The 27,951-nt window shown below is 53.2% G+C and overlaps 14 protein-coding genes across 14 annotated transcripts; 5 read left to right on the top strand and 9 right to left on the bottom strand.

The window, feature by feature from the left end:
* Positions 1-3: 3 nt before the first annotated feature.
* Z520_02134 (uncharacterized protein) lies at positions 4-2,727 on the bottom strand (the record flags this gene model as incomplete). The annotated part of the gene is made up of 3 exons (XM_016772648.1): positions 4-2,402; positions 2,455-2,559; positions 2,610-2,727. 3 exons carry the CDS (start codon positions 2,725-2,727, stop codon positions 4-6), a joined length of 2,622 nt encoding a protein of 873 aa, XP_016636118.1.
* A 521-nt stretch (positions 2,728-3,248) lies between these two features.
* On the bottom strand, positions 3,249-4,385 carry Z520_02133 (uncharacterized protein; the record flags this gene model as incomplete). Its single annotated transcript, XM_016772647.1, has 1 exon — positions 3,249-4,385. One exon carries the CDS (start codon positions 4,383-4,385, stop codon positions 3,249-3,251), a length of 1,137 nt encoding a protein of 378 aa, XP_016636117.1.
* Positions 4,386-4,805: 420 nt separating this feature from the next.
* On the bottom strand, positions 4,806-5,777 carry Z520_02132 (uncharacterized protein; the record flags this gene model as incomplete). The annotated part of the gene is made up of 2 exons (XM_016772646.1): positions 4,806-5,641; positions 5,693-5,777. The coding sequence occupies 2 exons, from the start codon at positions 5,775-5,777 to the stop codon at positions 4,806-4,808; spliced, it is 921 nt and encodes a 306-aa protein (XP_016636116.1).
* Positions 5,778-6,592: 815 nt separating this feature from the next.
* On the top strand, positions 6,593-7,605 carry Z520_02131 (uncharacterized protein; the record flags this gene model as incomplete). The annotated part of the gene is made up of 5 exons (XM_016772645.1): positions 6,593-6,632; positions 6,681-6,751; positions 6,809-6,831; positions 6,891-6,949; positions 6,998-7,605. The coding sequence occupies 5 exons, from the start codon at positions 6,593-6,595 to the stop codon at positions 7,603-7,605; spliced, it is 801 nt and encodes a 266-aa protein (XP_016636115.1).
* Positions 7,606-9,327: 1,722 nt separating this feature from the next.
* Z520_02130 (uncharacterized protein) lies at positions 9,328-10,169 on the top strand (the record flags this gene model as incomplete). Its single annotated transcript, XM_016772644.1, has 2 exons — positions 9,328-9,615; positions 9,861-10,169. 2 exons carry the CDS (start codon positions 9,328-9,330, stop codon positions 10,167-10,169), a joined length of 597 nt encoding a protein of 198 aa, XP_016636114.1.
* An 810-nt stretch (positions 10,170-10,979) lies between these two features.
* Positions 10,980-13,104, bottom strand: Z520_02129 (uncharacterized protein; the record flags this gene model as incomplete). Its single annotated transcript, XM_016772643.1, has 4 exons — positions 10,980-12,376; positions 12,426-12,774; positions 12,831-12,953; positions 13,012-13,104. 4 exons carry the CDS (start codon positions 13,102-13,104, stop codon positions 10,980-10,982), a joined length of 1,962 nt encoding a protein of 653 aa, XP_016636113.1.
* Positions 13,105-15,355: 2,251 nt separating this feature from the next.
* Positions 15,356-16,621, top strand: Z520_02128 (uncharacterized protein; the record flags this gene model as incomplete). Its single annotated transcript, XM_016772642.1, has 1 exon — positions 15,356-16,621. One exon carries the CDS (start codon positions 15,356-15,358, stop codon positions 16,619-16,621), a length of 1,266 nt encoding a protein of 421 aa, XP_016636112.1.
* Positions 16,622-16,976: 355 nt separating this feature from the next.
* Z520_02127 (uncharacterized protein) lies at positions 16,977-17,348 on the bottom strand (the record flags this gene model as incomplete). The annotated part of the gene is made up of 1 exon (XM_016772641.1): positions 16,977-17,348. One exon carries the CDS (start codon positions 17,346-17,348, stop codon positions 16,977-16,979), a length of 372 nt encoding a protein of 123 aa, XP_016636111.1.
* Positions 17,349-17,393: 45 nt separating this feature from the next.
* On the bottom strand, positions 17,394-18,646 carry Z520_02126 (uncharacterized protein; the record flags this gene model as incomplete). Its single annotated transcript, XM_016772640.1, has 3 exons — positions 17,394-17,867; positions 17,925-18,090; positions 18,156-18,646. The coding sequence occupies 3 exons, from the start codon at positions 18,644-18,646 to the stop codon at positions 17,394-17,396; spliced, it is 1,131 nt and encodes a 376-aa protein (XP_016636110.1).
* A 129-nt stretch (positions 18,647-18,775) lies between these two features.
* On the bottom strand, positions 18,776-19,189 carry Z520_02125 (uncharacterized protein; the record flags this gene model as incomplete). Its single annotated transcript, XM_016772639.1, has 1 exon — positions 18,776-19,189. The coding sequence occupies one exon, from the start codon at positions 19,187-19,189 to the stop codon at positions 18,776-18,778; it is 414 nt and encodes a 137-aa protein (XP_016636109.1).
* Positions 19,190-19,753: 564 nt separating this feature from the next.
* Positions 19,754-20,805, bottom strand: Z520_02124 (uncharacterized protein; the record flags this gene model as incomplete). The annotated part of the gene is made up of 2 exons (XM_016772638.1): positions 19,754-20,424; positions 20,508-20,805. 2 exons carry the CDS (start codon positions 20,803-20,805, stop codon positions 19,754-19,756), a joined length of 969 nt encoding a protein of 322 aa, XP_016636108.1.
* A 908-nt stretch (positions 20,806-21,713) lies between these two features.
* Positions 21,714-23,504, top strand: Z520_02123 (uncharacterized protein; the record flags this gene model as incomplete). Its single annotated transcript, XM_016772637.1, has 1 exon — positions 21,714-23,504. One exon carries the CDS (start codon positions 21,714-21,716, stop codon positions 23,502-23,504), a length of 1,791 nt encoding a protein of 596 aa, XP_016636107.1.
* Positions 23,505-24,093: 589 nt separating this feature from the next.
* On the top strand, positions 24,094-25,288 carry Z520_02122 (uncharacterized protein; the record flags this gene model as incomplete). The annotated part of the gene is made up of 5 exons (XM_016772636.1): positions 24,094-24,186; positions 24,237-24,295; positions 24,348-25,112; positions 25,166-25,181; positions 25,265-25,288. 5 exons carry the CDS (start codon positions 24,094-24,096, stop codon positions 25,286-25,288), a joined length of 957 nt encoding a protein of 318 aa, XP_016636106.1.
* Positions 25,289-26,094: 806 nt separating this feature from the next.
* Positions 26,095-27,408, bottom strand: Z520_02121 (uncharacterized protein; the record flags this gene model as incomplete). The annotated part of the gene is made up of 1 exon (XM_016772635.1): positions 26,095-27,408. One exon carries the CDS (start codon positions 27,406-27,408, stop codon positions 26,095-26,097), a length of 1,314 nt encoding a protein of 437 aa, XP_016636105.1.
* Positions 27,409-27,951: the final 543 nt, after the last annotated feature.

The following is a 27,951-nucleotide window of genomic DNA, read 5'->3' as shown; positions in this document are numbered from 1 at the left end:
TATTCATTCCGAGATACTCGACTCCTGCTCAGGAGGAACTGTATTGATCTCCAGCATCGCATCTAGGGAAGACACAAGTTCCTCCTCCGTCCAGTCATCACGATCAAGATCTTCACCGAGAAACATCCTCGACGCCCGCTCAGCGCTCCTCAACTCTTCAATCTCATCCTCCTTCAAAGCCGAACATATCGCCACAAGATCCTCTCCTTGTTGCGCCAATTGAGCGATTTCAACGGCTCGCTCGACAATCTCTGCTGGGACGCCATTCATCGCCGCGCACTGGACGCCGTAGGACAAATTACTGCGGCCCGGGCGAAGATTGAATAGATAGGTAACCTGACTATTATCTTCGCCGGCACAGGGGCTCTCTCTTTCATCGACTTGAACCTCCATGTGCGCAAAAGCGACATTCGTTGCGCCGCGAAAGAGTCCCAACTCAAAGATTTCGTGAAAGTGTGTAGCGACTAGCGTCTTTGGTGCTTCCGGTCCCAGGGAGAGCAGGTGATGAAAGACTCCCGCAGCAAGACCCGCCCCGTCAAATGTATCGGTGCCTTTCCCGAATTCATCAATCACCACCAAGCTGCGTCGGGTACAGGAATTTAAAGCGATGGCGATCTGTTGTATCTCGATCATGAAGGCCGACTGGACCTTGGACACGGTCTCTCGGGCCGTGACGCGCGTGAGAATCTTGTCGGTGATGCCGATGGTTGCAGAGTCGGCTGGGAGGAATGAACCAACCTGAGCCATGTATACTGCCAGGGCGACCTGCTTCTGATAGACAGATTTGCCCGAATAATTGGGGCCCGTCAACAAAATCATGCTTGGTCCTTCCGCAGGATCAGTTTCTTCTCCATTGCCTCCGACGAGAAAAGTGTCATTTGCCACAAAGGATGGCACCGTCATCTCTTGCAACAGGTGTCTCCCTCCCTTGATCTCGATGACGTTGTCCTCTGTAATTGTGGGCCGAGTCAGATGATACTGATGCGCGGCGTGAGCAAAGGCCAGCGAGCAGTCCAGCTCACCACAAACATCCGACGCCGCGGTCAAAAGGTCTTCGTCCCGGAGCACATTCTGTGCCAGTTCGTAGGCGATTTCGACCTCCATGTCGCAGATGGCGGAGTACAGATCCCCCAATTCGTGGTCCATCTCGTGCATCGTGGCGTCCTTGTAGTAACACTGGGCCGGCGTGGTGAACATGAGCTGCCACCGAGCCAATGCTCCTTGCCCACCACCATCATACACAGCCCGGCCCGTCGCTGGATCCCGGGGGATGGTAAGGTGGAAGCCAAGATGTGGCAGATAGGTGACGTTCAATTCGATATTGAGTTCTCGCGGGATCGTCCGCTGGATATCGCAGGCCTTTTCGTTTAGGATGTCTTCCATTCCGTCGTAGACGTCTTTCAACTGGTCCAGGTCTTCATTTACGCCTCGGTTGATTACCGTGCGATGCTGGTCCATTGATGATTCGCGGTCAACAATCTCGTTCACGAAGCGGCCGATCCTCTTGAGGCTAGGTCGGTCGAGGACCCCTGCGGCTCGGACACACAAGGGGAGATGCTCTGCTCCCAGGGCCTCTCTGAGAGTGTCTGCAATGTCGATGGCGTGGTAGCAGAACCCCAAAAGGGACTCCCACACGCTGCCTTTGAACGCGTTCTGCTTGGCCTTTCCGCCGTCAATTCCCTTGTGGAGGAGAGTGACGGTGTTGCGCATGTTCTTGATCCGACCGAGGCTCTTGGTGAGCTGTTCACGTACGGACTGGTTCTCCGGCCGAACGAACACGGAGATGAAGTCGAGACGGGCATTTATCAGCTCTACATCCAGAGACGGCCGCAAGAATGCTTGCCGGAGACGTGCTTTTCCCTGTGGGGTGAGTGCATGGTGCTGGAACAGTCCATAAACGGACAGCGATTCTTTCGCCCCTTTAGACGAGCCACCAGGCCCTTGGTTGAACGCGTTCGGATGAGACTCTGGCTGGACGATTTGCAATGAGACAAGGGTGTCACTGTTCACGAGCATGGTTCCACGGAGGCTGAACATTTCGAGTCGGGAAATGCGGAAGGTAGTCTGGTTGTGGTTGGCATCTGGATCTCCTGGCAGATAAGCCGCCGATCGTCTTCGCTGCAAGCAGGATATGATGGCACCGGCACAGCCGATGCTGACTCTGTTGTCGAGATCCAACCAGGTTGCTATCTGCATCAGCGTGCCTCGTCTCTTTGTCAGGCCGAGCTCTTCTGGCTGCAACCTTTCGTCGTTTCCCATGGAGTCGCCTGGGACGAGAAATTGAGTCGAGGTATCCTCAGCAAAGGAAGACAGTCCAATCAACTTGTTCAGAGCGTCCTCGTAGTTGAATTCAGGTGTCGGGCGTATCTCAACTTGATACGGCAGAGGCTGCCGATCGTCATCTGTCTTCGGTCAGCCGTACAATTCATCACATTGATGGTCCTGCCTTACCACCGTCCACCAGAGATACATTTTGGCGTGATCGAGGATCATCAGACTCTGAGGTAACATCTAAGCGGAGGGAGAGGATGACTCTCGTGGGCTGAAGGTCCAGTTTCACTACAGGAAGGACTGAGATTGTGGTCAACAGGAGAGTCAATGGCTCACACATTTGTCAACGACATCCGTGGCACCACCAATGACCTCTTCCATGCATAAGAGTTTCTCCTCGCCTGCAATGTAGTACGCACAGCCTATTTCGCCTCTGCCCTTGATGTCGACGGCCATGATCACCTGCTCGAGAAAGTCGTCATCTCCGGACGCAGCTACATAGACTTCTTCGCTTCGAGGGGAGAGCGTGGAACGGACAGGCGTTGGATTGCCATTGGAGGCAACTTGAGACGGAGCGCTAGATGGTGTTCTTCTATTTCGTTGATAGCGGGAGGATTGGGTGCCCAGTTGATGGGACTGACGAGATGCGCTTCCATGTGACCGTCCTCTGGCTCCGCCACTGCGACCACGCCCCCGACAAGACGAGGGGCACAAGAGCGCTGATGAGGGCATCCCTGGAACGGTTAGCCTATATGTATTCACGAATTGGACATGGAAGAACAGACTTTAAAAGAAGGGAAAATTGTGAGGTGATGAGGGTCAAAAGTTGTGGTGCTCCATTCTCAACCTGAAATGGAAACTTGGCAGCCAACAACCTTTCTCCTCAGTGAAGTCAGTCGTGTGCATTCATAATCTCGTCTCTGTACATTTGCTGCTGTGTCTATCTGGTCATATGCACATATAGAATGGTTGATCAATCAACTCTGCACCTCCGCATCTTGCCAACCTCCCACGATGCGCCCACCTTCTGCTCTCTTGACTCGACACCACATCCCGACTTCTTTGTCAGTGATGAACTGCCATAGCACCAAAGGCCAGCTTCTGTGGTACGGCAGAGGCTCATAAAATTCACGTGCGGTCTCATAGACTTTGGGCAATCGGGTCCAAGGGATCGCTGGAAAGTCATGGTGTTCGTTATGGTACCCCACATTGTAAGTGAGCACGTTGAGTGGACCGTAATAAGAATATGTCTCTGGAATTGGCACATCTTTCGGAACCTTTCCATCTTGCAGAGTGGATTTGGCAAAGACATAGTGCTCCGAAATGAAGTGTGCCGCACACGGGTGAAGAGAACCAGCCAGGAATGAGCTCATGATCAGATAGGACAGAGCTCTCCAGCCCAAATATCGGACGATCAGGATATCGAAGACGATTTGAGCGGCGATATTGCAATAGTGGATAGGTCCAAAGGGAATCTTGTACACCATCATCGGGCGAACGGCGTAGAACAAGAGCTGAAAGGTGCAGAAGAAGGCTTTGCCGAAAACCGAGTCCAAGAAGATCGCTTCGAGTGCTGTAGGGAGATCTGTATCAACGCCATCCACGCCCAACGACTTATGATGTGTCAAATGGTACTGTCGGAATCCGGCCGAGTATGGTATCCCGATAGGAAGATTTGCGAAGATGGCGAGAAGCCTATTGTAGATGGCCGTCCGGAAGGCCAAATTATGACTGATCTCGTGGATAGCGAGAAAGAGATTCTGGTTCGCAGTGGCGCCGATCACGTATGCCGTAAGGAAGAAGCGCCATGAGAAAACAGGAGAGTCCTTGAGGAGATAGGCGCAGAAAACCTGTAACAGAACGACGAAGAGAACGACATATTTCGTCAGCGGTTCCGGACCGCACAGTTGCAGGATTTCTTTGTGTGATTTTATGATAGCTTGCCGCCGAGTGCGGTGAGGTTCCTCCGTGTATGTCCAAAAGAACTTGTCCTCGGCGGATCGTTGCTTGTGGCCCAGCTCTTCCGATGTACCTCTATCCTCAACTTTCGTGGTGTGAGACAAATTTGCGCGACGAGTCCTACTGATGGACTGCGTCTCCGTAGCGGTGGACATACTAGTGCTCCTCAAACGTGAGCTCGGCGGACCCGAAATGTTGGTAGACGAGCAACAGGAGTTTGAAGACGAGATCCCAAGGAGCAGGTACGAGTCAAAGTCAATTCAAGTGGGATACTACTAGGTAGTACACGAGGTTGAGGCCACGGTCGAACTAGACCACATACGGCTAGCCTCAGTCGCACTGAAACAGCAGTTTCGACGAGACCTCGCTACTAGTCTACCTAGGCATCTTGAGCAGTCTACCTCGTATATGCCCCATAAGCTCTAAGGCCCCAAGTGCTACCAGGGCAATGGATAGTCCCTTGTGTTTGTCGGTCAGCCCAGCCCAGAAAGAAACAACCTTGTAAGAAGCCGGCCCAGCTCAGACGCCTTCGCCATGAGAAAGCAAAAGTAGCATGCAAGCAAACGGAACCAGACCTACTTCACAATCAAGCTGGCACTGGGCACGAGCTTTAGATCCTTCAAGCTCTCCCCAAAGTATTCCTGGTTGAAGACCTTTCTGGGGAAGTTCTGTGTGAAGCTTTCCACATCCAGGCCGGTTTCCTCCCCCACCGCCGCTGCGACCTCGAACAAGGTTGTCTCGACAGGAAAGGTTTTCATGATATTTCCCGTCGAAGTCTGCAGCCTTAACCGCGTCTCTTTATACTCTGACGCTGGCTTGGAGGGTGCTGGAGCTGCTGTCGGAGGGGGTTCTGCTGCAACTGGAGGTGCCACCCCAGCTCGCTCAGCCTTTTCCCGCTCTGCTCGCAACCTTCGTTCCTCTTTATCAGCGGCGATCTTGGCTTGAATCCGCTTCTTTGCGTCGATGTCCTCTTGTTTCTCTCGTCTCTTCTTTTCCGCCTCCTTGATCTGCTCCCTGGCCTTGAGTTGCTCCTTGAGATCTTCTGTTTCCTTGGTCTTCTTTCGGTTGATTTGTTCATTCCGCTTCTTGTCGACCTTGTCTTGTTCGGACTGGACTGCTCGTTTGGCGGCCAATTTCTCTCTCAATTCTGCAAGTTTAGCCTGTTTCTCTTCTTCGGTCAAGGGGGCGATTTCTTCGGTTGATTCTGAGAAGTCGGTATGGCCAGACTTCGATGCGTGGAATTCGGCCTGAGTGGTCCCTCTAAACTTCTTCCCGCACTCATTGCACACAAGGCTTCGCGCCTCCTCGGCTGCCTCTGCTGCCTTTGCCTCCGCTGCTGCGTCCTTCTCGGCCTTCAGTTCTTCTAGGGACTTTGACGAGTTTGCATCGAGCCAGTCGATCGCATCTGCCACTGTTACATCGTTCAGCATAGGTCGAAGGAGTAGGCGGTTGCGCTACTTACGACTCCCTGTATTCTTCAGCGCCATTTCACTGCGCTCCTTGTCGAAGCCCATCATCACCAGTTGATCCAGATCAGACGTCGCCATATTTGTTTCCAGTGTAGTCTATTAGGTTTCTTGGTTGGTTGTTTGGCCCGGGTCAGGCTCGTGGGGAGAAGATTGAGGGGAGAGGTGGTGGAATCTGGAAGCGCAGGATATTTAAATGGATGTAGGTAGTGGCGGAAACAGCGGTTAGAGTGTGAAGGTGACAGCGAAGGTAAAGACACCGTAGTCAGAGGATGCAGAGACTGACGGAGATTGTGTCTACAGGCCGCAAACAACGCCTCTACTCGACAGGTACAACAAAAGTGCGGGGAGTTGACGTGATTTTCCGGAGGACTGAGTTAAGAGAGTCGTTGATGCGGGACACTTTTCGCTGGTGGATTCACAAGCTACCTAGGTACCTACCTAGGTAGGTAGTAGTGAGGCTCCCGGGCGAGGTCTTAGGTGCCTAGGGCGTGGGCAGGTGCCTAAGGGTACAAACAGCTAGCGGGCTTTAACGTACCAGCGTCATTACGCCCGGTGTTTTGCCCGCTAACTGCCTGCAGGTGCCACTGACCCAAGTCCCCTGAGCGGCTTTGCGGCCTCCTTCACCATTAACCGGCTTCCAGCCTCTCCAAATCCCAGTCCTTGCTTCTTGTCACAGTGACTGCGCATCACTTGTAGGTCGTCATAGGCCTTCCCTTTCTGTCGCTTCGCTAAACTACTAGGTCTTTGCTGAACAATCCACTCGGCATCTCTATCAATTTCAGACGTTCACAGCAATCCTTTACTCTAACATCCTTCGAGCTTGCTCTTCTGAAGCCTTCAACTGTTGGTCTTCTTCCCATAAGACTGTGCATTGTCATCGACGAAAATCTACCATGTCTGTAGATCTCCAGCCAGCCGAATTGGGCTTCCGACGTCAGTATCCTCACTCCTCGAACACGACATACACTCACGCTTGAGCAGGCCCTTTCAATCGCGAAGTTACCGAGATCCTCAAACTCACAAATGGCAATACCCAGCCTGTGGCCTTCAAAGTACGACACCCCTCCAATTGTCAAGTGATCTCGCGCATGCTAATAGATAGCAACCAGGTCAAGACTACAGCCCCTAAGCAGTGAGTTTTGCGCCGGAAAAAGAAGGGAAATACGGTACACTTCTCTAATACTGAATCAGATACTGTGTGCGACCCAATTCTGGCATTATCGCGCCCAATGAATCTGTCGACGTTCAAGGTGCGGTTTGGCGCTCTGGTATACACTCCCAGTGGCTAACCTCCATAGTCCTCCTCCAAGCAATGAAAGAAGAACCTCCACTGGATGCCAAATGTCGGGATAAGTTCCTCGTTCAGTCGGTCCTCACTTCAGCCGATCAAGATCCCAATGTCACCACCCTTTGGCAAACAGTGGAGAAGACGGCGAAAAATAGCATCCAAGAAAGGAAAATCCGTGTCAACTTCCTCCCTGCCACAGCAGCCACACCCAACGGCGTATCTTCTCATGAAGAACAACCGCCGGCCTATTCTTCCCCAACTCCCCAATTCGGTTCGCCCGCTCAGCAATCCTCGACCAACGCGTCAGCCGCGGAATCCGCGAAAACGTCTGTGGCTAATGCTGCGGAAGCGACTGGCCTCACGGCTGCCGCTTCCACCGTTGCCAACGCTGTCCCCACATCAAATGAAGACATGAAGGAGCAATTAGCAGCAGCAAAGGCCCAGATCCAAAAATTGACAAGCCAAATCCAAGATCCACAATTCCGGCAGAGGAAGGCGCAGGAAGCGAACGAGAAAGTCCAGGCCGTCGTACAGCAGAGCCACGAATCGGGGGTTCCGTTGCAAATCGTGGCCGCCCTATGCCTACTCAGCTTCCTCATCGCCTACCTCTTTTTCTAGAGGGAGTCCATCTAGCTTGGATAGTGGGATTGTTTGAAACAGTCAAGAAATACCCTTTCGTGGTAGCGAACCGCGCCACGCGGAGACGAAATGAGACGAGTAGTAGACACTGGTGGATTGTGTCGAGTTACGCGCAATATAAGGATTGTGCTGGATGGAGGAAGTTCTCTGTGATTTGCTTCCCACAGTCTTTTAAGACGGTCGCAAGGGAGATCGGGTATCGATGTGCCGAAAATACGTGTCTCACGGAGACGAGTAATGGAGCAAGGAGCATTCTGTGTTGAGTCGTGTATGGAATTTCCAATGTAAGCCTAGAACAAGCAAGAGCAAGTGGACATTCAGGTTCCAGAGACCGGAAACAAAATGGCGTACAATTCTACAAATGTCATCTCTGCTTTTCTCTGGCCGAACGTGCATTCCAAGCTACTGTTTCTGTTGCAGCATTTGCATCCTTGAGTGAAGCAGCAAGCTTTCCTTACAGATCCCTAGTCTTTTCCGACACACAACCCCTGGACGCATGAAAAGAGGCTTTAACAGTTTGGACATTTCTCTTCGATCAAAACGGAGTTTGGACTCATTTTGTAGGGGCTTACTACCCTGTGACTTCGAAATGGATCCTGTGATGGACCGGGACACGGAGCACATTCGTTCAATGAGTGTGATTAAACCGGCTCAGGGGGGTTGTCATGATGCGTTGCCGAACTTCTCTGGCCCTCGTTGGAAGTCGTGGACCAGAAAACTGAACTGATCTCTCCATGCAGTGCTCGACCGCCCCAACCAGAGCACAACCGGGGAAAGACTTGGGCCCATTCAACCGACAACTCACTGGAGAGGTTTGACATTTTCAACCTTTAGGATACCGGGCTGGATATTTGTGTCGTAAAACCGCCTGGGTCTGAATCCCGCAGAGTCCAGATTAAATCCGTCCATTCTTAGGAATGTAGGTGAATTTGCTGTAATAAGTGCCGGTCAACATCGAAATCACCCTGACCTACCACATGACTTTTCCATCCAGCATGGGATTCTTAAAAGGTTCCGAACACCCCAAGAGGGGTTAAATATCGCGCCGACGATCTCTCAGTCCTTGAAGCATTATGTGAAGTTACATCTCTTCGGGCTTGCGGATTTTCACACAGTAACCGAAAGCATCCGCTTGAAGTCTTTGGATTTCACACCCTTTCAAAGAAACAAGCAGACCCTTTGTTGGTGAATTGGAAGCCAACGGCATCAGAGGCCCTCCATGAGGCAGTATTCGGGTCAGGTTCTGCTATCCCCAGGCAAGTGGTTGATGGTGGTGACCAGAACGTCGCTGCAATGGCCTATATGTACCGAGTAACGGCGGAGGGTATTCTTGGATCGGTAGATGAAGTCGAGGGCGGCATGAGGTTGGTAGCCGTTCGCTGGCACAATTACCCTGGCTTGACCCATGGCTTCGTGAAAAGTACATAACGCTGTATACCTACCTAGGCAATAAGATAAATGGAGAAGAGAGATGAAAAATGCCAAAGTCCAATCGAAAGTTGGAACTCCCGCAGCCTTGCTGGTTAAACCCCGGCTGCGGGCGTAGCAGACCACAGAACAGATGGATACAGACCAACATTCTTGAGTTTTACTCTTACCTCCAAACTACCTTCCAGCAGATCTCTTTCTCTCAGTGCCCCGCTAGATCTGTTCCCCTCGCTACATCATCGCCGTCTCGTCTATACAAACCCCGTCGCAACCATGTCGACCGAAACAATGGACGTGGACACCGCCCCCCCAGCAGCCGAAGCACCCAAAAACGGCACCTCGTCTCCCACCGAGACCACGAAAAAGTCGTCCGCGACCGCGGGCGCCGAGGCTCGCACGGCTCAGAATGCCGTCGCGGTCCGCAGCATCGAGGGGTGGATCGTGATCGCGACCAACATCCACGAGGAAGCCACCGAGGAGGATATCCACGATCTGTTCGCCGAGTACGGGGACATCAAGAATTTGCATTTGAACCTGGATCGGAGGACGGGCTACGTCAAGGTATGTTTGGAACACACAAAGACACTGCACACACTCTTGGAACTCGTGATCCCTATACACATGCGCATCAAGACCAGAGGTTGGAGGGAAAAGAAAAGGAAAAGAAAAAAAGAAAGAAAGAGCGCACAATTCGGCTATATACATTATCTATATTTCAACGAATGTTGGAGCTTTCAGTGGGCACAGAGAGACAAAATGAAGCGAACAGCTAACTCGGTGGTTCCGGTGCTAATTTTTGCGTCAAGGGCTACGTCCTGATCGAATACCCAACCCAAGTCGAAGCGCAAGCCGCCATCAAGGCCCTCGACGGCGCAAAACTCCTCGACCAGACCATCTCCGTCGACTACGCCTTTGTGCGCCCACCCCCCAGGGACAAAGGAAGCAGCCGTGCCAGCGGCGTCGCAACCAAGGGCCGTGGCGCCGGCGGCAGAGGCGGGAGGAGTCGAAGCCGGAGCAAGTCGCGCAGCAGAGAGAGCAAGAGCAGGAGTCGGAGTCGCGACCGAGACAGGCGGAGGGACAACCGGGACGAGGGGGACAAAATGGACAGAGATTGAAGTTCAAAGTCCGACCTGTAGCGAGGGGGTTTGAAGAGAGAGAAGAAAAAAAACCACACCAGGGAGGAGTTGGCCTGTGGGCTTTTTGAGCTGGCTACAGTCGTGCCCCCCTCCCACCACCGGAGTGGGCACTATTACTGCTGAGAGAAGGCATTTCTCTAGAAACGCAGCTTCGGGACTTCAACGATTAGCGCGCTGAGAACCAGCCCTCGGCCACTGCACCCTCTCGGACAAGTTTGCACAGGTGAAAAATGTGGCTCGCCATGTTCCTCAATCAAGCAAAAGCCCTCCAGCCGCGACGAGAAGAACGTGAACTCCCGCCGATAGATGATCGGCATCATAACATGCTCTTGTTCCAGGTTGGACTATCCTTTCCGAACTCGATTTCTTTACCTTGCGTGCTAATAATGTCGCAGTTTGCAAGTTCATTACGAACATAGTTCTTGACTCAGTCCTCAACTGCGTGTTTTAAGTTGGACAGTTTCCTCGCAATCAATGGATCGTCCAGGAAACATTCTGTGAGGAATGAAATCAGATTCCATATCGAAACCAGGGGACTATCCTGCTACACGGTAGCTTGTGGCGCTTGCGAATCCTATCATTATGATAAATGATGTAATACACACGGCAGCATGGAAAAAGCTTTTGGCGGTTTCCCTATCCCAACATGCTGGTGTGATCAATGCAGAACTACATTGATGCGCAATGAAACAAGAAAGCCTTTCCAGCTGCAAATTTGCCTCTCCCTGCTTCGGAATTACGGCACTCGCGCATCACCAAGCTCGTCTTTTCTTCAAATTTGACCCTCTCTCACAGCAGCGATTGCTCTTCTTGGCTCTTCTCCGGTGGTTGAATCATCTCGACAATTTCGAGGTCGACAATGGAATGCAACCCGCTTTTGTCGAAGACACACGCAATTCTGGCGCAGGTGGAGAACTTTGAGATGTTCGGACAATGATGCCCCGAATAGCAATCGTGACGTCGACATTCGGGGCCTTGACTGCACGGCTTAGTGCGAGCTATGTTTCGCAACGCAAGATAAATGCCGTCCGAGATCTCCTCGTGGTCGAACGGACATTTTGTATCGGTACAATTGTTTCGCATGTGATGCTCATTGCACAATTGTCGATTGGCTACACGCACTTCGAAAGCTTCACGCTCAGACGGTGTCTCGCGCGGAAGTTTCAAGTCGATGCGCTGCCCCAACTGGTTCAAAGCGACAGGGGACCAAACAGGGCGTGCCAGAGGGGTCGGGTCGGGTTTTGTCAAAGCTTGACGTGTGAATGCCGGCGAGAAGTCGTTCGATTTGGCTGCGGCCGATGAAACTGACACGCTTGCTGGCGCCGGTGACGGAGATGACACTTGGGTCGATGCTTTGGGCTGCTGACTTTGGACCATGTCGTCCCACGATCCTTCAAAATGCCGAGGAGTCTGTCTCGGCGTTTGAGCGTTGGAAGGACGTTCCTGTTTCCGGTAACCTAACTTCTGCTTCCGATTTTGAATGTTGTTCTGTCTCCTCCACAAAACAGGCTCCTCATCCATAACCTGCCCAGGTTGTGTCTTCTCCTCTCCCCATGGAACTGCGATGGCAGGTGGTGCGTAACTGTTAGTTGGCGCGTTCTCCCAGCTCTGTTCTGCGGCCTTCGATTGACGAGAAGAGTGTGAAGAGTTGTCGAGCTTGACAACTCCGACCGAGCTCGAGTCATCCAACTTATGAACCTCGCCGTTTACCTCAACATGTGGCTTTGTCGACGTCTGTGAGGCGGTAGCGGATAGCTTCTGCATGTTGGCTACGGTCCGACTACTTGGGTTTTCAGGGCTGGCAGGAGGGAGGACGGGACGGGAGGGTGGAGCGGATTGTAAGAAGGGCTTCGAGTTGCTGGAGTAGTTTGGCAATGGCTGCGTACTGATGTCCCCGTGTTGTTGAGCTGTGGACAGGCCGCTCGCTGTCCCGTTGGTCTGCGGATTGGTGGTAGTGAATGAAAGGCCCTGTTGAGGCACGGCTTCAATGACAGAGAAGTCAACTGTATGGAACGGGAGGTTGTAGCCATTGGCCATCCCTCCCCTCAGCCGGACAAGAGACGTCTTTGACTTTGTGTACTCATCGTCGACGTAGGTCTCAAGAATCTTGAAGTATTCCGACTGGCGATTCAAAGCCAGGAAAAGATGTCTGCAATGGCAGTTTTCAAGATAGAGCTCGTAAAAGTCTAGATCTTGTTCAGCAGCGGCCCCCAATCCGGATCCACTTCGACTTACACTTCATCTTTGCCTCGACAGCATGGTGACCAGAACCACAGTCAGAGATTGTGACACCTGGCTCCAATCTACTGACATTTTGAATGAAGGTCCAGAGCTGATCAGGGTTGGGAAGTAAGCCCGCGATTGAGAGATCGTCGGCCAGCTTGCCAACGTCAATGAAAATGTGCACTACAACCGCAAGGTGGTCGGGTAGGTCGTTCTTGTGCTGCTCACGAGCAAAAGCACTGGCTTCAGCAACGAGGGAGTCTATGGCTGATTTTGCCCCTTGTATTCCTGCTCTTACAAGGTTTGGGTTGAAAAAGTGGTGATTTCCATCGAAAAGGATCATGACATGTTGAACACTTGACTGTCACGATGGATCAGTACACGACGCACCTGGGTTCAGGAGAGAAGGAGACAAACCAATCGGGATTCGGCTTCAGTGGCTCGCTTGTGCCAGTGTCTTCGAGATTCTGTCTGATCCTGCAGATCATACTTGAGGTTCTCACATTCTGCTTCTTTGGCGCTCACGAGTTGAAGTAGTTTCTGGGGAAAGTTAGTGTGATGGTCCTGATAAAGGGGGACAAGTACGAGTCAACAGCACCTCAATAACTGCTTCAACCTCCGTGGCCTTAACCCTGTAGTCCCTCTCCAGCGACTTGAGGGCAGCAGGAGGCTGCACAGGTGCGTCCGCCATGGCCGAGGATTGGCCAGACGGACAGAGAAAGAAACAAGGACTCGGTAAGGGTGTGGGAGTCAGTTGGGGTGCGGCTGAGAGATCATCCAAGAAGAGAGATAATCCTCACACTCCGGTATCACGGAAGTGACAAGGACGCCAGAGATAGTGGCACAGGGTGAGAGATTTAAGATTGAGACGTGTGACCGGCGGGAAGCGGAATGGCAAACAAAGCAACAAGGCATCGCTGCTGCTTGCCTCTTCCTCTGCTCGTCCACCGGAGGTAGAAGAGGAGACGAGGGAAGGGACCTCGTGGAAACCGAGAGAAGGCGAGAGTTGAAAAGGGTAGTGGCATCAAAGGTGGACGGGGCCAATTATCATTATTTATGGTATTAGTTGGTCCTCCAGCAAGCAGCGGGCTTCCCAGAGATCAGGTACCTAGCGAGAGATACCTACCCAGGTACCTACCTGGTAAAGAACACACCCCTTCTCTCGGGGCCACTGTTGGGGAGCTCGCTTAGGCGCAGATCTGGCGGGGTTAGGGGCAACAAAAGGCGCCTTATTTGCCACTAAACACCTAGGTAAGCAAGCAAGGTTTGAACTGCTCGTCTAAGAGAGCAGAGCGGGCTTGCTCTCATTATGTGCCCTTTGAATCAATTCTATCAGACGCCATGGTGGTTTCACAAGAGTTCGAATTTTACAGGGGTATAAAGGCATCCCGTACCGGCAAAGCAAGCCGGCAGAAAAAGGGGTTCCTTGCGTCCCGTACCCACGACAAACCCAAGATAACAGGGGATGCAGGATATCGAAGAGCCTAAGGGACTCCCGGAGTGAGGAGAGAGAGACGCCACCGCGCATCCATTGAGACACTGGCTGTACTAGTAGCATGTGTTATCGGCACCGGATTCCGAACCATTGAGCAGGCAGCCATCGGTTAGAGCACACCCGCGAGACAGGTGGCAAGGAGGGGAGATCGAATGACAATTCATACCGAGCCAATTAATCCGAGATGCCAAGCCGCTCTCTTCGGATCCGGACTGGGTTAGTAAGACTGCTACCTGGTACTAGTAAGTACTAGGTAGAGAGCTCTCCCATCACGGGATCCACCTTCCGCCGCAACCGCCAAACTAGAAATTGACCTTCCAAAATCTCTTTGGCCTTCATTTCTGAAGATCCATGGGCAGATCATCCAAGGGAGTAGGGACCATGAATCTCCATCAATCTTCTACCAATACCTGAGTAGATCTCACCTTGCAATTTTTCCTCACGCAGCAAGGAGAGCATGTGTCCTCGCTTATCACCCTTTGCCACGCCTGCAACATGCAATTCTTGCAACTTCAACCGACGGCACCAAGCAAGTCCAAGCTCATTTCACCACGTTCGGATCAGCCCTCCTTCCGAAGTTGCCAGCAGCATTGACAGTTTTGAGGTGCTATCTTACTCCAATGCACAGTCCACGTGATGAAGAACACAATTGGAAGGAGAACGAGAATAGGTGCCTTTCCGTTACTAGTATTTTGATCTTCATTGTGCTTGGTCTTTCCAGCCAACCTTTCTCTAGAACGAACCAGCTGAGACTGGCTCTGAAGATGAGTCGGACTTGGCTCTTTTGCTGCCATGTCCATGCCCTTATGGAGATGTATTTTTGTTTGGTCGGCTTTGCGTCGCGTCTGGTCGTCTTCCAGAGAGCTATACATGACAGTGAGCTGGACTTGTCCGATGACCCATTGCTCTATCAGTCACGCGCCACATTACCGTTGGGCGTTGAGTATCTGATGACCAGTCGACCTTTCTTTGACCAGCGTATTCTCACTTTCGACAAAAGCCTGTATTCAGTCTCACACCTTTGGGAGATTGGAAAGCTCTGCCAAAGCTGTCAGCCTCGTTGGAGCCTCCGCTGACTCGTCCACATTGCCTCTTCTGGCCTCCACGAACAACTTCATGGCGTTCACCTCGAGCTTGCTTCGGTTTCATGGACAGAGTCATGCTTATGGCCCAGCCCAGGTGGCATGCCTGCAGTCAAGATCATTGCGGCACCTTTTACCCAAACCTCCATCGACATGGAATTTCTTGTTATACCCCTATGTGTCGTTAGTTCCCATCGACGCGCCTCGGGTTGTATTGTTATATATTCGTTCCGGTCTCTCGCAGCTTCTGCTGATCCTTTCAACGCCTTTTTGTTGACGGCAGCTCATTCTTTTCTCTCGTTGTTTAGAAGGACTTTTCCTCCGGTCACTCCCTTTCGCAAAGTCACTCATTTTGTCCTTGCCTGATGCGTCTCGTGATTACGGTGGGCGCTTTAGTGCCGGTCGTCGCTCTTGCTGGACCTTTGACGACAATCACACCTTGTCCAAACGCCCCAAGCATATCGGCAACTCCGATCATCGTGACCGTGCAGCACCAAACTGTGTCAACCTGTTCCGGAATATCAGCATGCTTCAAGGGAGATTGTACCACCAGATATTCTCTAGACACATTTGCGTATGTTAGCACTGTTATCCCAGCGGCATGGGATGGTACTTCGGTCCATGCGACCACAGTCACTTCTACCGCTCAAACGGTGACAGTGTCTCGATTCCGTTCGACAATCACCAAATCTGCCACCGCCACAGCTGTCGTCAACAACGGGACCACTTCTCACGCTTCTCCAAGACCTGTCTACCTCACTATTGCCAAAGATTATATGGTTGCCTACAATGAAATTGGCCCTTTGGCGATTCCAGGCTATGGCGGAAGTGGTCTTTGCAAGGAATGTGATGTGCAGCAAGATGGAAGTCGGTCTCAGGTCGTCAACGTTATCGAGTGCAGGGCAGGTCCCGTTGGGGCTTGTTGCATGGGTTACGCAGAGACGTGGATCTCCGAGCCGGCAACTGCCTCATCTTCGACGACAGTGGCACCTCTGGCAACCAGATTCGTGGCTCCTTCGGCCGGGATCTATACTTTCACATTCACTTTGACAGCTCCTAGCCATACCATTACTGCTGGAGTCGAAGCCATCACTATCGCCCCCAGCCCTTACTTTCACCAGGTCATCCGTGAATGCCACCGGCCCCGAGAGGTTGTTGATTTTACCGTTGTCGTTACCAAAACAATATACTGGACCATACCCTGCAGCATACAGCCACCATGGACTTCAAGCGCTGTTCCAATTCCCACTGGGTCCCACGAAATTCCAGGCTTTCGTCGACCGGTCAAAGGGCCGAACGTATCTCTCGATAACCTAATTGGCAATGCTTATGGATGGGCTGACTGGGGGAACGACGATGTGACCAACCCTAGCCTTCCTCTTCCTCAGGATTGGGCCGACTGGACTTCCATTTACTCGCAATCCATTACTGAGACCGAATCTCCTAGCGTATCTCCGAGTTCGAGCTTTGGCTCCAGCAGCGGGTCTGCGAGCAATTCGTACACAACGACCTCCAGCACATACATCTCGTTGGGGACTGGAGCGACTAGCAGTTCTCCTAACCCCAGCTCCCCGCAATCCTCCCTGACCGCCACCTCTGTTGTCAACACTTCTGCTGCGGAGACTACTTGAGAGACTACTAGCATCCTATCCAGCGTCATCTCGGGGCCATCGTCGACAAGTGGCGTGTCCGTTTCTACGGTCAATATATCAAGCTTTTCTGGTGGACCTCTTCCCGCCTCAACCTCAACTTTAAGTTTGAGCTCTAGCTCCTCCACTAGTCCTATTTCCATCTCAGCATCGACGTCTGGCTCAGCATCGACGTCTGGCTCAGCATCGACCCTGTCTCCCAGCTCAAGCTCTACTATCGCTTCTAGTGCGTCGGCCACAAGCTTGTCCAGCAACGCAAGTTTTTCTGGAGGACCAATTCCTGGCTCCACTTCTAGTACTGCCTCTCAGACAATCAGTGCTTTGGTCCCTTCATCTACTACTTCCAGCTCCGGCGCTGGTTCAATCCCTGGGTCGACCACAAGCTCAACCACCCCATCCTTTCAAGCCAGATCAGCTCGTCCAGCAGCTCCAGCCTCAATGTCTCTACGGCCGGGTCAACTACGATTAGTCTATCAAGCACGGCCTCCATGACTAGTGCAACCGTGTCGAACAGTACATCTGGGATGACAACTTCGCCGAGCAGCACTTCCAATCTCAGTACTATAGCTGCCAACTCTACAGCCACTTCCTCGACTATAAGCTCAATCGCTAGTCCGAACCCTTCCAGCACCAATTCGGGAATATCACTTCCGGCAAGCAGCTCCTCTAGCACCGGTATCGTGCCGGGTTCCAGCCCATCAGGCTCCATATCCTCTCCTTCAAGTTCATCGACCACGGTACTTTCCGGAGTGAATCAAACAAGCAGCTCTTCTAGCTTGAATATCGGCCCGATTGGCGCTTCAAGTTCAGCCTCCACCAGCTCCAGCTCCAGCTCCAGTTCCAGCTCGTTTAGTATTTTATCGACGTCCGCGAATTCTACTTCAACCTCAACCGTTGATGAGCCAATTGGATCAGTCACAAGCTCCGCAGCCTTCTCTCTTCCTGCCACGACCCTTTCTACCGGTTTCACTCTTCCATCTATCAGCACCTTAACGACCTCTATCCCTTCTGCGACAACAAGCGGCAGTAGCACCATATCAGCATCCAGCTCGACGTCGAGCACCCAGATTGTTCCTGTTCCTCCTTCCACGGATCTCTTCGTTGTCAGCACAAACTCGCCTCTCAAGACCCGCAAGCGAGCCCTCCAGTATTTGGGTTTCTCTGATGGTAGTGGGACTCTATTGAGTGACTCAGCAGCGGCAGCCCAATTCTCCTTGGACAGTGCAGGCTATTTGCGGGTTGGCTCATTCTATGTCGATGCAGATTTCAGTCAGCCATACCTTACTTTCTCATTGGTTACAACAGTCAATGACAATCTTTCCAAATGGTTCATTGATGCCAACGACGTTTTGATGCTCGAAGCAGAGGGATCTAATTTTTGCACTAATGAACGAGGCATTGTGTTCATTCTGTTCGGAAGTTCAACACCATTCGTCTGCCTCACTATAATCCTAGAAGCCAACCCAATTATATCCGGTGAGTGATCAAGATTTGATCCACCACTAGAGGTTCTCACATATCCCCAGGTTCCACGACCAGCAGTACAACCTTGCTTCCCTCCACCACTTCGCAAGTTGGGTCATTCTCGACCTCTGCTGCGTCCTCATCAACTATTCTATCGACAGAGTCAACGACTACCTCGCCTTCTTCAGTTGTTGAGCTGTCTGTGATGGCTAGTACTGTCGCGTCGTCCAGTACCAGCTTGGACACTGCTCCTTCATCATCCAGTGGTAGCACGGTCAGTATCGCCCCAGTAGCCACAACTACCTCAGGGACAGCGATTATATCAACAAGCATCTCTACATTTGGGTCATTGCCAATCCCGGTACCATCAGCGACTACCACCTGGTTCGGAATATCCAACTCCTCCACAAGCACAGCCGTTTCCGGAACGAAAACTGGAGCATCGATTCCACTCTCTTCCGGCTTAAGCACCACTTCGAAACCTGGAATTTCTTCCACCACAATCCCCACGGCACTGGCAACGACGAATACCTCCGATAGCATATTGCCAGTTAGTGTGACTACGACATCTACTGAATCGTTGACGATCGCCAGCCAGAACACAGGACCAGCAACTACATCCTCACTCGATATTACAAGTCCTGCTATCGCAGCAATGAACAGTACTTCGTCTCAGGGAATACCGTCAAAGTTTACAAGCGATTTAACCACCACGAGCGGAACTTCTATGCTGGGGGTAGCGAGTGGCACCAGTTCGAGTTTTGTCAGCACGACCTGCATTGAGGCATCCTCCTCAGTGTCAAGCACTGGAAGCAGCGCATCAGAGCCTTCTGTGATGACGTCCATCACGACTAGTCCTTCTACCACTTTGGAGGAGGCATTTAGCACAAACAGCCCGTTGGCGACAAATTCGGGGTTATCCTTCCCAACAAGCTTAAACACTGCGACCGGTCTGACGTCCACGAGCTTGAGCGGCGCAGCGAGCGAGTCGATAACGATGTCTGCGGCAGAATCTACGGGGGCGGCCAGTCCCTCTTCTGAGCTGCCTCTTACTACCACCAGCACATCTATCCCTTCGTCCATCATGATTGAGCTACCGCCGACAAGCTCCGACGCCACAAGCATAAGTCCAGAGGGTTTCACCACCTCTACGGAGGTACCATCCACTGCTATCCCCACGACGCTCTTGACGACCGCATCTCCGTCCGAATTGATAATGGCTGACACGGTACTACCCGTGACACTTGAGCAGACTCCGTCGACGACTCCATTCCCGATAGGCACGGCCACTGAGCCAATAGCCCTGGAAAAGGTGCGACGAGGCGTACAATACAATGGTCGTCATCTCCACAGCAGCCAACTTGACTAATGTCCGCAACGGGCAGTCTGATTCTTGACACCCTTCCTTCTCAGAGCCTGGGATTTTGTAGAATGAGGGGATGTTCAGATCATCAAGCAGCTAAAAATGTCTTGAAGCTATCGAACATGTACGATTAGTGCTGCGATTTCCATGCCGAGATAAAACCAATTTCATTTCTTGGCTATCGCCCTACTTTAGCTCCTTTCGGCAGTGAATGTTATGTGCTCGGACATAGATGCGTGGGCTTGTTGTGCACTTTGGCGCCCTATGTGGGTTCAGACGCGTCAAGGTCATGCTAGCAGGTAGCCAAGAGCTAGGAGAGATACGACAGCAAGCATTTCTGCGGCTGGGGCCAAGATGCGAGAAGAAGTGGCAGTCGACGTGGTCGAGGTCGGGCCAAGAATGGCTTGGGACGCCGGGCGTGATGCTTGGGTTCGACTGTAGGGCACCACGTTCGGGGTGAAGGTCGGGGCTGTACTGGTGGCATAGTTAACCGTGGAGAGATAGGTGCTGGTGACTGACGGCCAGTCTCCAGTATTGCCGTATACCAAGCCATATGCCGCGGTGTCGCAGAAATAGCTGAGGCCGTATTGCTCGGGGAGGTAGGCTGTGCTCGTCCCCACGGCGCTGGGGCTGTAACCGCCGCTGTAGATGGACGCGCAGTAGGGGAAATAAGGATCATTGCACACCAGCGCCGTCGAGGTACAGCTGCCAGTGCAGCTGGCGGTGGCGTTGTAGTTGTAGCATGTCGAGGCCATGGCAGTGCAGTTGCTACCATACGCCTCAGACACGGGTTCCAACCCTGTGGAGACGGAGGTCGTGGTCAACGTATTCCTGTCTGTGTCTGTAGCGGTGTAGTACGCCGTCGATGTCCAGTAGCTCTCGGCGGTTGTCGAGCAGCATTGCAACACAGCGCCATTGGTGAAACAATACTGTCCTTGGTCACAATATAGGGCCCAGTCTGTGCATGGTCAGCAATTGACAGACTCTCGCTCGGAATCAGTGTATGAAGAAAAGCAACAAAGGATCCAGGAAGCCTCTTACGAATGTCACCGGTTACGAAACCACACAGGGAACCCAATGTCGAGAGCCAGGTATATCCACCTTGAACCAGCGTTTCGTACGTATACACGGTTTCGAGTGTATGGGTCTGATCTCGCCGCCGTAGCTCCTCTGGGTCTGCAGTGATGCCGTCTGGCAGGACTGACAAGCTGGCCGTAGCTGTGGGCGGCGCAGTCAGGATGGCAGCTGGTTTGGGCAGTTGCTGAGCGTCGCGTAGACTTGACCAATGTACTGCGCTGACAACAGTCAAGCTGGCGGCAATCAACGTGATTGCAAACATGGTGAGTATTCGGCAGCCCGTCAAGCTGTTAGACAGCCAGCATCTTGAACATACGACCAAGAGCACATGCACTCCACTGTGGGCGGATAGGTTCACTCATCAACAGAGCCTCACTAGCCTCAAGGTGATAATTATATTTAATATCCCGCCATCCTTTGACGGGAGCATGGAGAGGGGCAGAAATGAATACCCACGTCAGGCGTCCCACCACTCTGGATTAGCCCGCTCATGAGACTCATTTCTTCCTCGCTAAGCGACGAGCACGTCCTTCGATTCGACCCAGCACTTAAAGCCTAAGCTGCCTTGACTGGAGCTATACAGGGGCATGAGGGGGCGGCTGAAAGGCAACCACCCCCAGTATCGATGAGGTTTGGCCCAAACGACGGCCTCACCGGTCACAAACCCCATTCTCGGCCAACCTAAGCAGCATACCTACTTCTCAACCAGCCGTGGTCACACCACGCTACTGGGAAAGTACCAGGGTTTCTGGGCCGTAGATGCACTTCTGTCTCAATTTGCGCATAGCTGAACGGACACTGGCCTAATGACCTAATGACAAAGCCTGCATGAAACCGGTGGCGCAGTCTGAAGACTCTGGGGGGCTATCTGTGCCGCTTCTCGACAATATCGATCCAGGCTTTAGGCAGGGAGGCTTGTCCTAGCAATGCCCTGACTGAGAAGTACGACCCATTTGTTCCCTTTGAGCCTGCTACCGTTCCTTATTCTAGGCTACCGATTTGATCCTCTCTTTTATCATCTGAACTGGACGGCTATCCGCGATCTTGAGGCAAGGCGAAATGCACCTTGTAGTCGAACATTGGTGACGAGGCCGCTACTCGCACGTCGCCAATGTATTCCTGATCGATACGTCTGTAGTGGAAATATCCAACATCAAGCCATCCAGCACCATGCGTTTCGGAAAGGGCGGCGCCAGCAGCACCACTACTTATACTGCCATCGGTCCCTCACAATATCACTGGCGGCCTGGATTGCAGCACCTCCCCTTCAAAGGACTTGGGGCGCTGCTTCTGGCGCTGGCGGGAGTCGTCGTTTCGATTGCCATCTTGCTGGCTTCCAACGGCGCCGACGTGAGACGATGGAGATTCCAGCCAACGGTATACCTTTCCATCGCTTCAACCCTCACCAACGTCACTATAACCTTCGCGCTTCTAGAAGGAGTCACTATTGCTTGGTGGCACAGAGCTTTGAAGGGAGGAACCACAGTGGGAGACTTGCACCGCATCTGGGCATTTGGCAACAGCTTTCTCTTGGCTGCCTGGAGCGGTCGCCATTTCAATCTGATTGCACTGGCAAGTATCCTTGTGGCGCTTACTCCAATCAATGGCCCTCTGCTGCAGCGGGCCTCGACACTCAGTAACGCTACTGTGACGGCGCAGCAAGACCTTGATCTCCAAGTCAATCATCTGGTACCTCGAGGTTTCACGGCCATTGTGTCTGGTCGAGGGGACGAGGTGAATATGCTGACCACCAACTTCTCTCCCATAGCACGAGGATACTACAACCGAGCACCTATTAATCTGCAATCTGGTTGCACGGGGACATGCCGGACAAGCATACTCGGAGCGGGCTTCCACACGAACTGCTCGTCCTATCGAGTCCCGTTCAATGTGACTCCGATCTTCGAAACGGATGGTAGTATCATCTTCCCGAACCCTGTGGTATTTGGCGCGAACATCCTTTTCGACGTCGGCGAGAACCCGACCACTGCGAGTTTGAATGTGCAATACAAACCTGACCCGGGATGCGCCGGAGAACTATCGATAACGAACTGCACTCTCCGGGCAGGCACGGTGCTCTATCCCGTCATCATCGACGGCGTTGCATCTACCGTCACATTCGATACAGGCAGTAGCATTTGGGACGACGTCGCTGTGGGAAATCCAGATTCTCTCCCGGGGGAAACCCATTTAACGGGCACGACTACCTACGGGGGGATCTTCCTGGCGCTGGCGAACCAATATAACACCGACCTTTCATTTAGCTTCGGCGGCGCCATTGGCTACCAATTCGAGGGCGCGCAAAGCGAAGCCTCGATCGCCTATGCTCGGGGGATCGAGCAGCAGCCTTCTTGCGATGTCTATTTCACCGACCCGCTAGCCGATTTCCTCGCCGGGGCACGAGAGCTCATTTTCCGCACGGCAGTGGCGGCGGCAAACAGTTCCAACACACAACACGTCAATGCGCAGGCTTTTGGGAACCATACGGTCTACCAGACCGACTACCTCTTCATGGCGCTGGCCACCCTTGCATCTCTGCTGGGTATATTTTCCGTCCTTTGCACCTTCCATGGCTCCTGGGAAATTGGCCGTCGAGTGTCGATGAGCCCTGTTGAGACGGCCAAGGCGTTCAACGCGCCTCTGCTGCGGAGCTCGGACTCCAATGCCTCGGCAGAGACGCTGCTCAAACAGGTCGGCCACAGGCCGGTGAAATATGGCCTCGTCAGTGACGTGCGAAGTGGCGGAGAATCGACCATTTCCCACGACGAGGATGCCTATCGTGATACTCCCTACAACAGCGGCGGGTTAGACGCCGCCTACTCACCGCACCCGTCACGACGATATACGGCCTTCCAAAACCCCTCCGGCAGCGACTTTGAGTTGTTGAGTCCTCAGCAAGGTGCTGGGGTCGCAAATGTTCGGTTGGAACTGGCCGATCCGAAGAAGATTACGCCCTTGTAACAGGATCGCCAGCTCCAAAGAAAGATGACTCCGACAACGAGCTGGATGTCAGTTGATCCACCCAACCACCATCTCCGCCGCAGCCTTGCCTCCCTCGTGGAGAAGTGCGGTGCTGGTGGTGCTGGTGGTGGTGTTGGTGGTGCAGCCTTTCGCCCCCCTTTATAACTGCGGAAACCAGGCGAAAAGGGGTTGGGGACGCCAAGACCGAAGCCGATTCACACGTGACAATGTGATTGGTTGCCGTGGGCAAAGCCTCGCCGGGCGATCGGCTGCTTGTGGCTTTTAGCGCGTCGGCGGCTCTCGTCGCAGTCGCTCAGTCGACAATCTAGTTAGTGCGGCATTTTTTCTGGTTGCCGGCAAAGTCGCAAGGTCCGATTCATTTTCGCCGCAGCTTCAATCCCTCCATCTTTCCATCTTGTCCCTTTTTTATTTTCCCCAAGGAACCAGAAATCACAATCCCACTACTAGTACCTCGTACTTCTTTCAATTCTTGCTTCGGTTCAGGTCTGCTCGTCTCTAGATCTCCTTGCTCCATCCTCGTTAGATTCCCCTTCGAGTTCAATTGTCTCTCATCTCCACTCCATTCCCAATGGCGACCGCGACTCCCCAGGTCGGTGCTGCTCTCCCAGCTACGGCCCCCGCGCCCAAACAGCTCTCTGGCCTCGATCTCTACAGCAGATTCGTGAGTGGACATTCTTCGGGCAATCTGTTGTTGTCGCTGACCCTTCTCAGGCCTTCGCTGGTGCAGTCTGCTGCTCCGTCACCCACGGTGCCCTCACTCCCGTCGATGTGTAAGTCTCACCTGCAGCTGCGCAACCAGACCAGTGCTGACACCTCCCAAAGCGTCAAGACCAGAATCCAGCTTGACCCTGCTACATACAACAATGGCATGATCGGTGGCTTCCGAAAAGTCATCCAGAATGAGGGTGCTGGTGCCCTCTTGACTGGTGTCGGCCCTACCTTTGCAGGCTACTTCCTGCAAGGTGCCTTCAAGTTCGGAGGTTACGAGTTCTTCAAGCAACAATCCATCAACCTGCTCGGCTACGAGACTGCCTCCAACAACCGAACTGCTGTCTACCTCGCCTCCTCTGCCGCCGCCGAGTTCTTCGCCGATATTGCCCTCTGCCCTCTCGAGGCAACCCGTATCCGATTGGTCTCCGAGCCCACCTTCGCTTCGGGCCTGATTGGCGGTTTTGGCAAGATCTTGAGAAATGAGGGTGTCGGCGCTTTCTATAGCGGTTTCGGTCCCATCTTGTTCAAGCAGGTCCCTTACACCATGGCCAAATTCGTCGTCTACGAGAAGGTTGCTGAGGCTGTTTGGCGCACAATGGACAAGAACACCGCCTCCGATGGCACCAAGACCGTTGTCAACCTCGGCTCCGGTCTGATTGCTGGTTTCGCTGCCGCCCTCGTCTCCCAACCCGCCGATACCATGCTGTCCAAGATCAACAAGACCAAGGGTCTCCCAGGCGAGAGCACAACCAGCCGACTTTTCAAGATTGGAAGGGAGCTTGGTTTCCGTGGTAGCTATGCTGGTATCGGCGCTCGTCTGTTCATGGTTGGTACCTTGACTGCCGGTCAATTCGCCATCTACGGTGATATCAAGAGGTATGTCCCTAAACCATATGAATGACAACATGTGCTAACATGCCTTCCTACAGAATGATTGGCGCGACTGTAAGTTTCCCCGCCTCGAGAACTGGCTGCCTACATGATGCAGTAACTGCTCCGAGTGGACATGAGCTGACAGACCTTTGCAGGGCGGTGTCGAAATCTCCAAATAGACGCAGAAAAACGACGGATTTTGCATGATTTCAGCTCGGGTTTTAAACGGGTTCGGAGCATTTTCATACCTTGTTGCGTGGGCGGATCTTCAGCATGCACCACAAGGCACAGCATCTTGAGCGACGCTGCGAGAAGCCTTTAGACGATCGGAGCATTTCCGAATAGACGGTCCTGCATTGGACCTCGACGAACTTTCTTGAGGACTGCGCCAAAACATTCTTGCATGTGATAGACACTGTGTGCGGGTTTGCTTGGGCTGCTTGCTAGAGGGAGACAGAGGGTTTCCGCCGGTCTTCTCGAGGAAACTCAAAAAAGCAAGAATTTTTAGCTAGAATAGACGGTGGATATGTACCAACAATTCGCTTAATGGGACAAGACAATCTCGACTGGCTTTTCAGATCTTTTCCGGTTTTCCGGTCTTTGGGGGGGAAAGTGACCGCCGTTGAACTCTATCTTCTCTTGCGTCGTTGGTTCCTTGGGCACGCTGATCGGCCCAAAGACTATATCTTCCACGCGTGTTCTGATGGTCGGTCTGATGTGATGGTGATGATCATCAATGAGAATCACAACACCCACCCCCTAGGGAGCAAGGTGAGATGTCCTCCCGATTCAGGCGAGTGTACACCCACACACACAATCTCTCTGTGTGTGTTTCATTTGCGCGCCCAATCCGTATTGTGCTGGGTTGTGTTGTATCTCCCACCCTAGGCTCTTTTCTACACTCAACCCATCCACGTCGTCGTTTCCTCCTACCTACTACTAATGTTATGTATACCCATTACCATCGTTGGTACCTAGGGTATTTCTACCTCCGCCTCCGAAACGCAAACAAGGCATCATCCTTGCCCGCAAAGCTCGGCAGCGCGACCTGCGCGACCTTGTCCCACCGGGGCTTCTCCCTCGCCATGTACTCGTCGACCATGACGTCCTTGAAGCCCGTGTATCCGTTGCCGTTCTGCGTGCCGGCCACGCAGACGACGTCGCCGGCGTACGCGTCGAGCACTTTGCGGGTGAATTCGCCGCCGACGATCGGGTAGACGAGCAGGAGGAGCGAGTCGGGGCAGCCGGCGCGTTTGCGCAGGTAGGAGACGCCGTCGGAGACCTGCGTGTCGGGGATCCACACCGTGCGCCAGCGGGATTGCCCGGAGTCGACGGCCGTGACGGACACGGTGCCCAGGCGTCGGAGGAGGTGTGTCCAGTACCCGTTGCCGGAGCCCATGTCGAGCACGGCACCTTTACCACCACTACCGCCGTTACCAGTCTTTGTTATAGACGCGGCCAGTTTCGCAATGACCTGCAGCGCCTCCCACGACGGGCACACGCAGCCAAAGTGGTGCATGTACACGGGCAGGAGGTGGTGCGACATCTTGACCTGCGCCGTGTGGACATTGGGCCCCGCGAACTCGAGCGCCATGCAGGAATAGGCCCAGAATTCCAGCGCCGGGTTCTCGTGCTGCTGCTGCTGTTTCTTCCCATCAGAGCCATCCTGCTGGGCCGCATTGCCACCACCACCACCACCACCAGCAGTGGGGAGGGGTTTAAATTTCGGGACCGTGATGGACGGATCCAGGTGTCGTTTCTTGAGTAGATACTCGGCCACGCCCGCGCGCAGCGAACCCTTTTTCGCATTCGCGGCCAGGGATTTCAGGCTGTTGGCCGCGGACTTTGTTGGGTCGAATATCGAAATGTATGCCTGGATGTCCGAAGGGGGAGGGTAGCCTGATATTCGTAGCGATGGCTGTCCTGGGATGGTCCTCTCGTCGCCATCGCCATCGCCATCACCAGACTGGCCGGCGGCATCGGTAGACCCAGCACCACTAGTGTCCGCAGCCTCGACGTACCAGGCATGCAACCCATTCTTCCTCCCCGCGCGGACCGCCGCCTCCGCCTGCGCGAGGTTCACCGACGCGGTGGCATGGTACGTAAAATTATCGCCAGCCGGCAGTTCAAAGGCCGTAGTGATGGCGGCGCGGAACTCGTTTTCTCGCAGATGCGCGTGGATTCTGTCCCACGTCTCCGGAGATGCTGTGTTGTCGTCGTCCGCGTCGTCGTCGAAGAAAAGGTGCGACGGGGACCATGTCTTGGATCCGTCTGTGACTGCTGGAGGGGAGGGCGCCATTTGGATTTCTTTTCCACCGAGATACTCAAAGCTTAATGGTGTTTACTTCGACATCACGCATCCACTACCACTCGTGCACCAAGGAGAAAAACGCCCAAGAGAAAGGAAATCACCGACACATACGCACGGCTTGGCTGGGATGTGCGGGTGTGTGAGGAGAGGGAATCAAGGAGCAGGCCTGGATCTGGCCAAGAGTTAGGAGGAAAAGGTTGTCCGGGGAGGGTTGATTGAATCTTAACCACGAGATAGGTACGTTGAGTAGTACTCAGTGGGGTTTGAAATGTTCGTGATGTTTGAAATGACGACATGCCAGGTCACACGAGGCTGCGAGGCCGCGAGGCCGCGAGGCTGCGGGGTACGGAGCTGGGGAGGAACCATCGGGAGAAGAATGCAGTCAGGCATTTCAGTGCAAGGAACTTGGGACAGGTCTGAAGATGGAGCGCAACGTTAATCAATCGCATTCGTTATACTGCCTAACGCCTCGTACGTGTAAACAAGTAACAGGAGATACATTCTGAGTGACCGAGAGACAGACTCCCATTG

Source organism: Fonsecaea multimorphosa (genome assembly GCF_000836435.1).
Source record: "Fonsecaea multimorphosa CBS 102226 unplaced genomic scaffold supercont1.3, whole genome shotgun sequence".
NCBI classification, from domain to species: Eukaryota; Fungi; Ascomycota; class Eurotiomycetes; order Chaetothyriales; family Herpotrichiellaceae; genus Fonsecaea; species Fonsecaea multimorphosa.
This window is presented reverse-complemented; position numbering and strand designations above follow the sequence as displayed.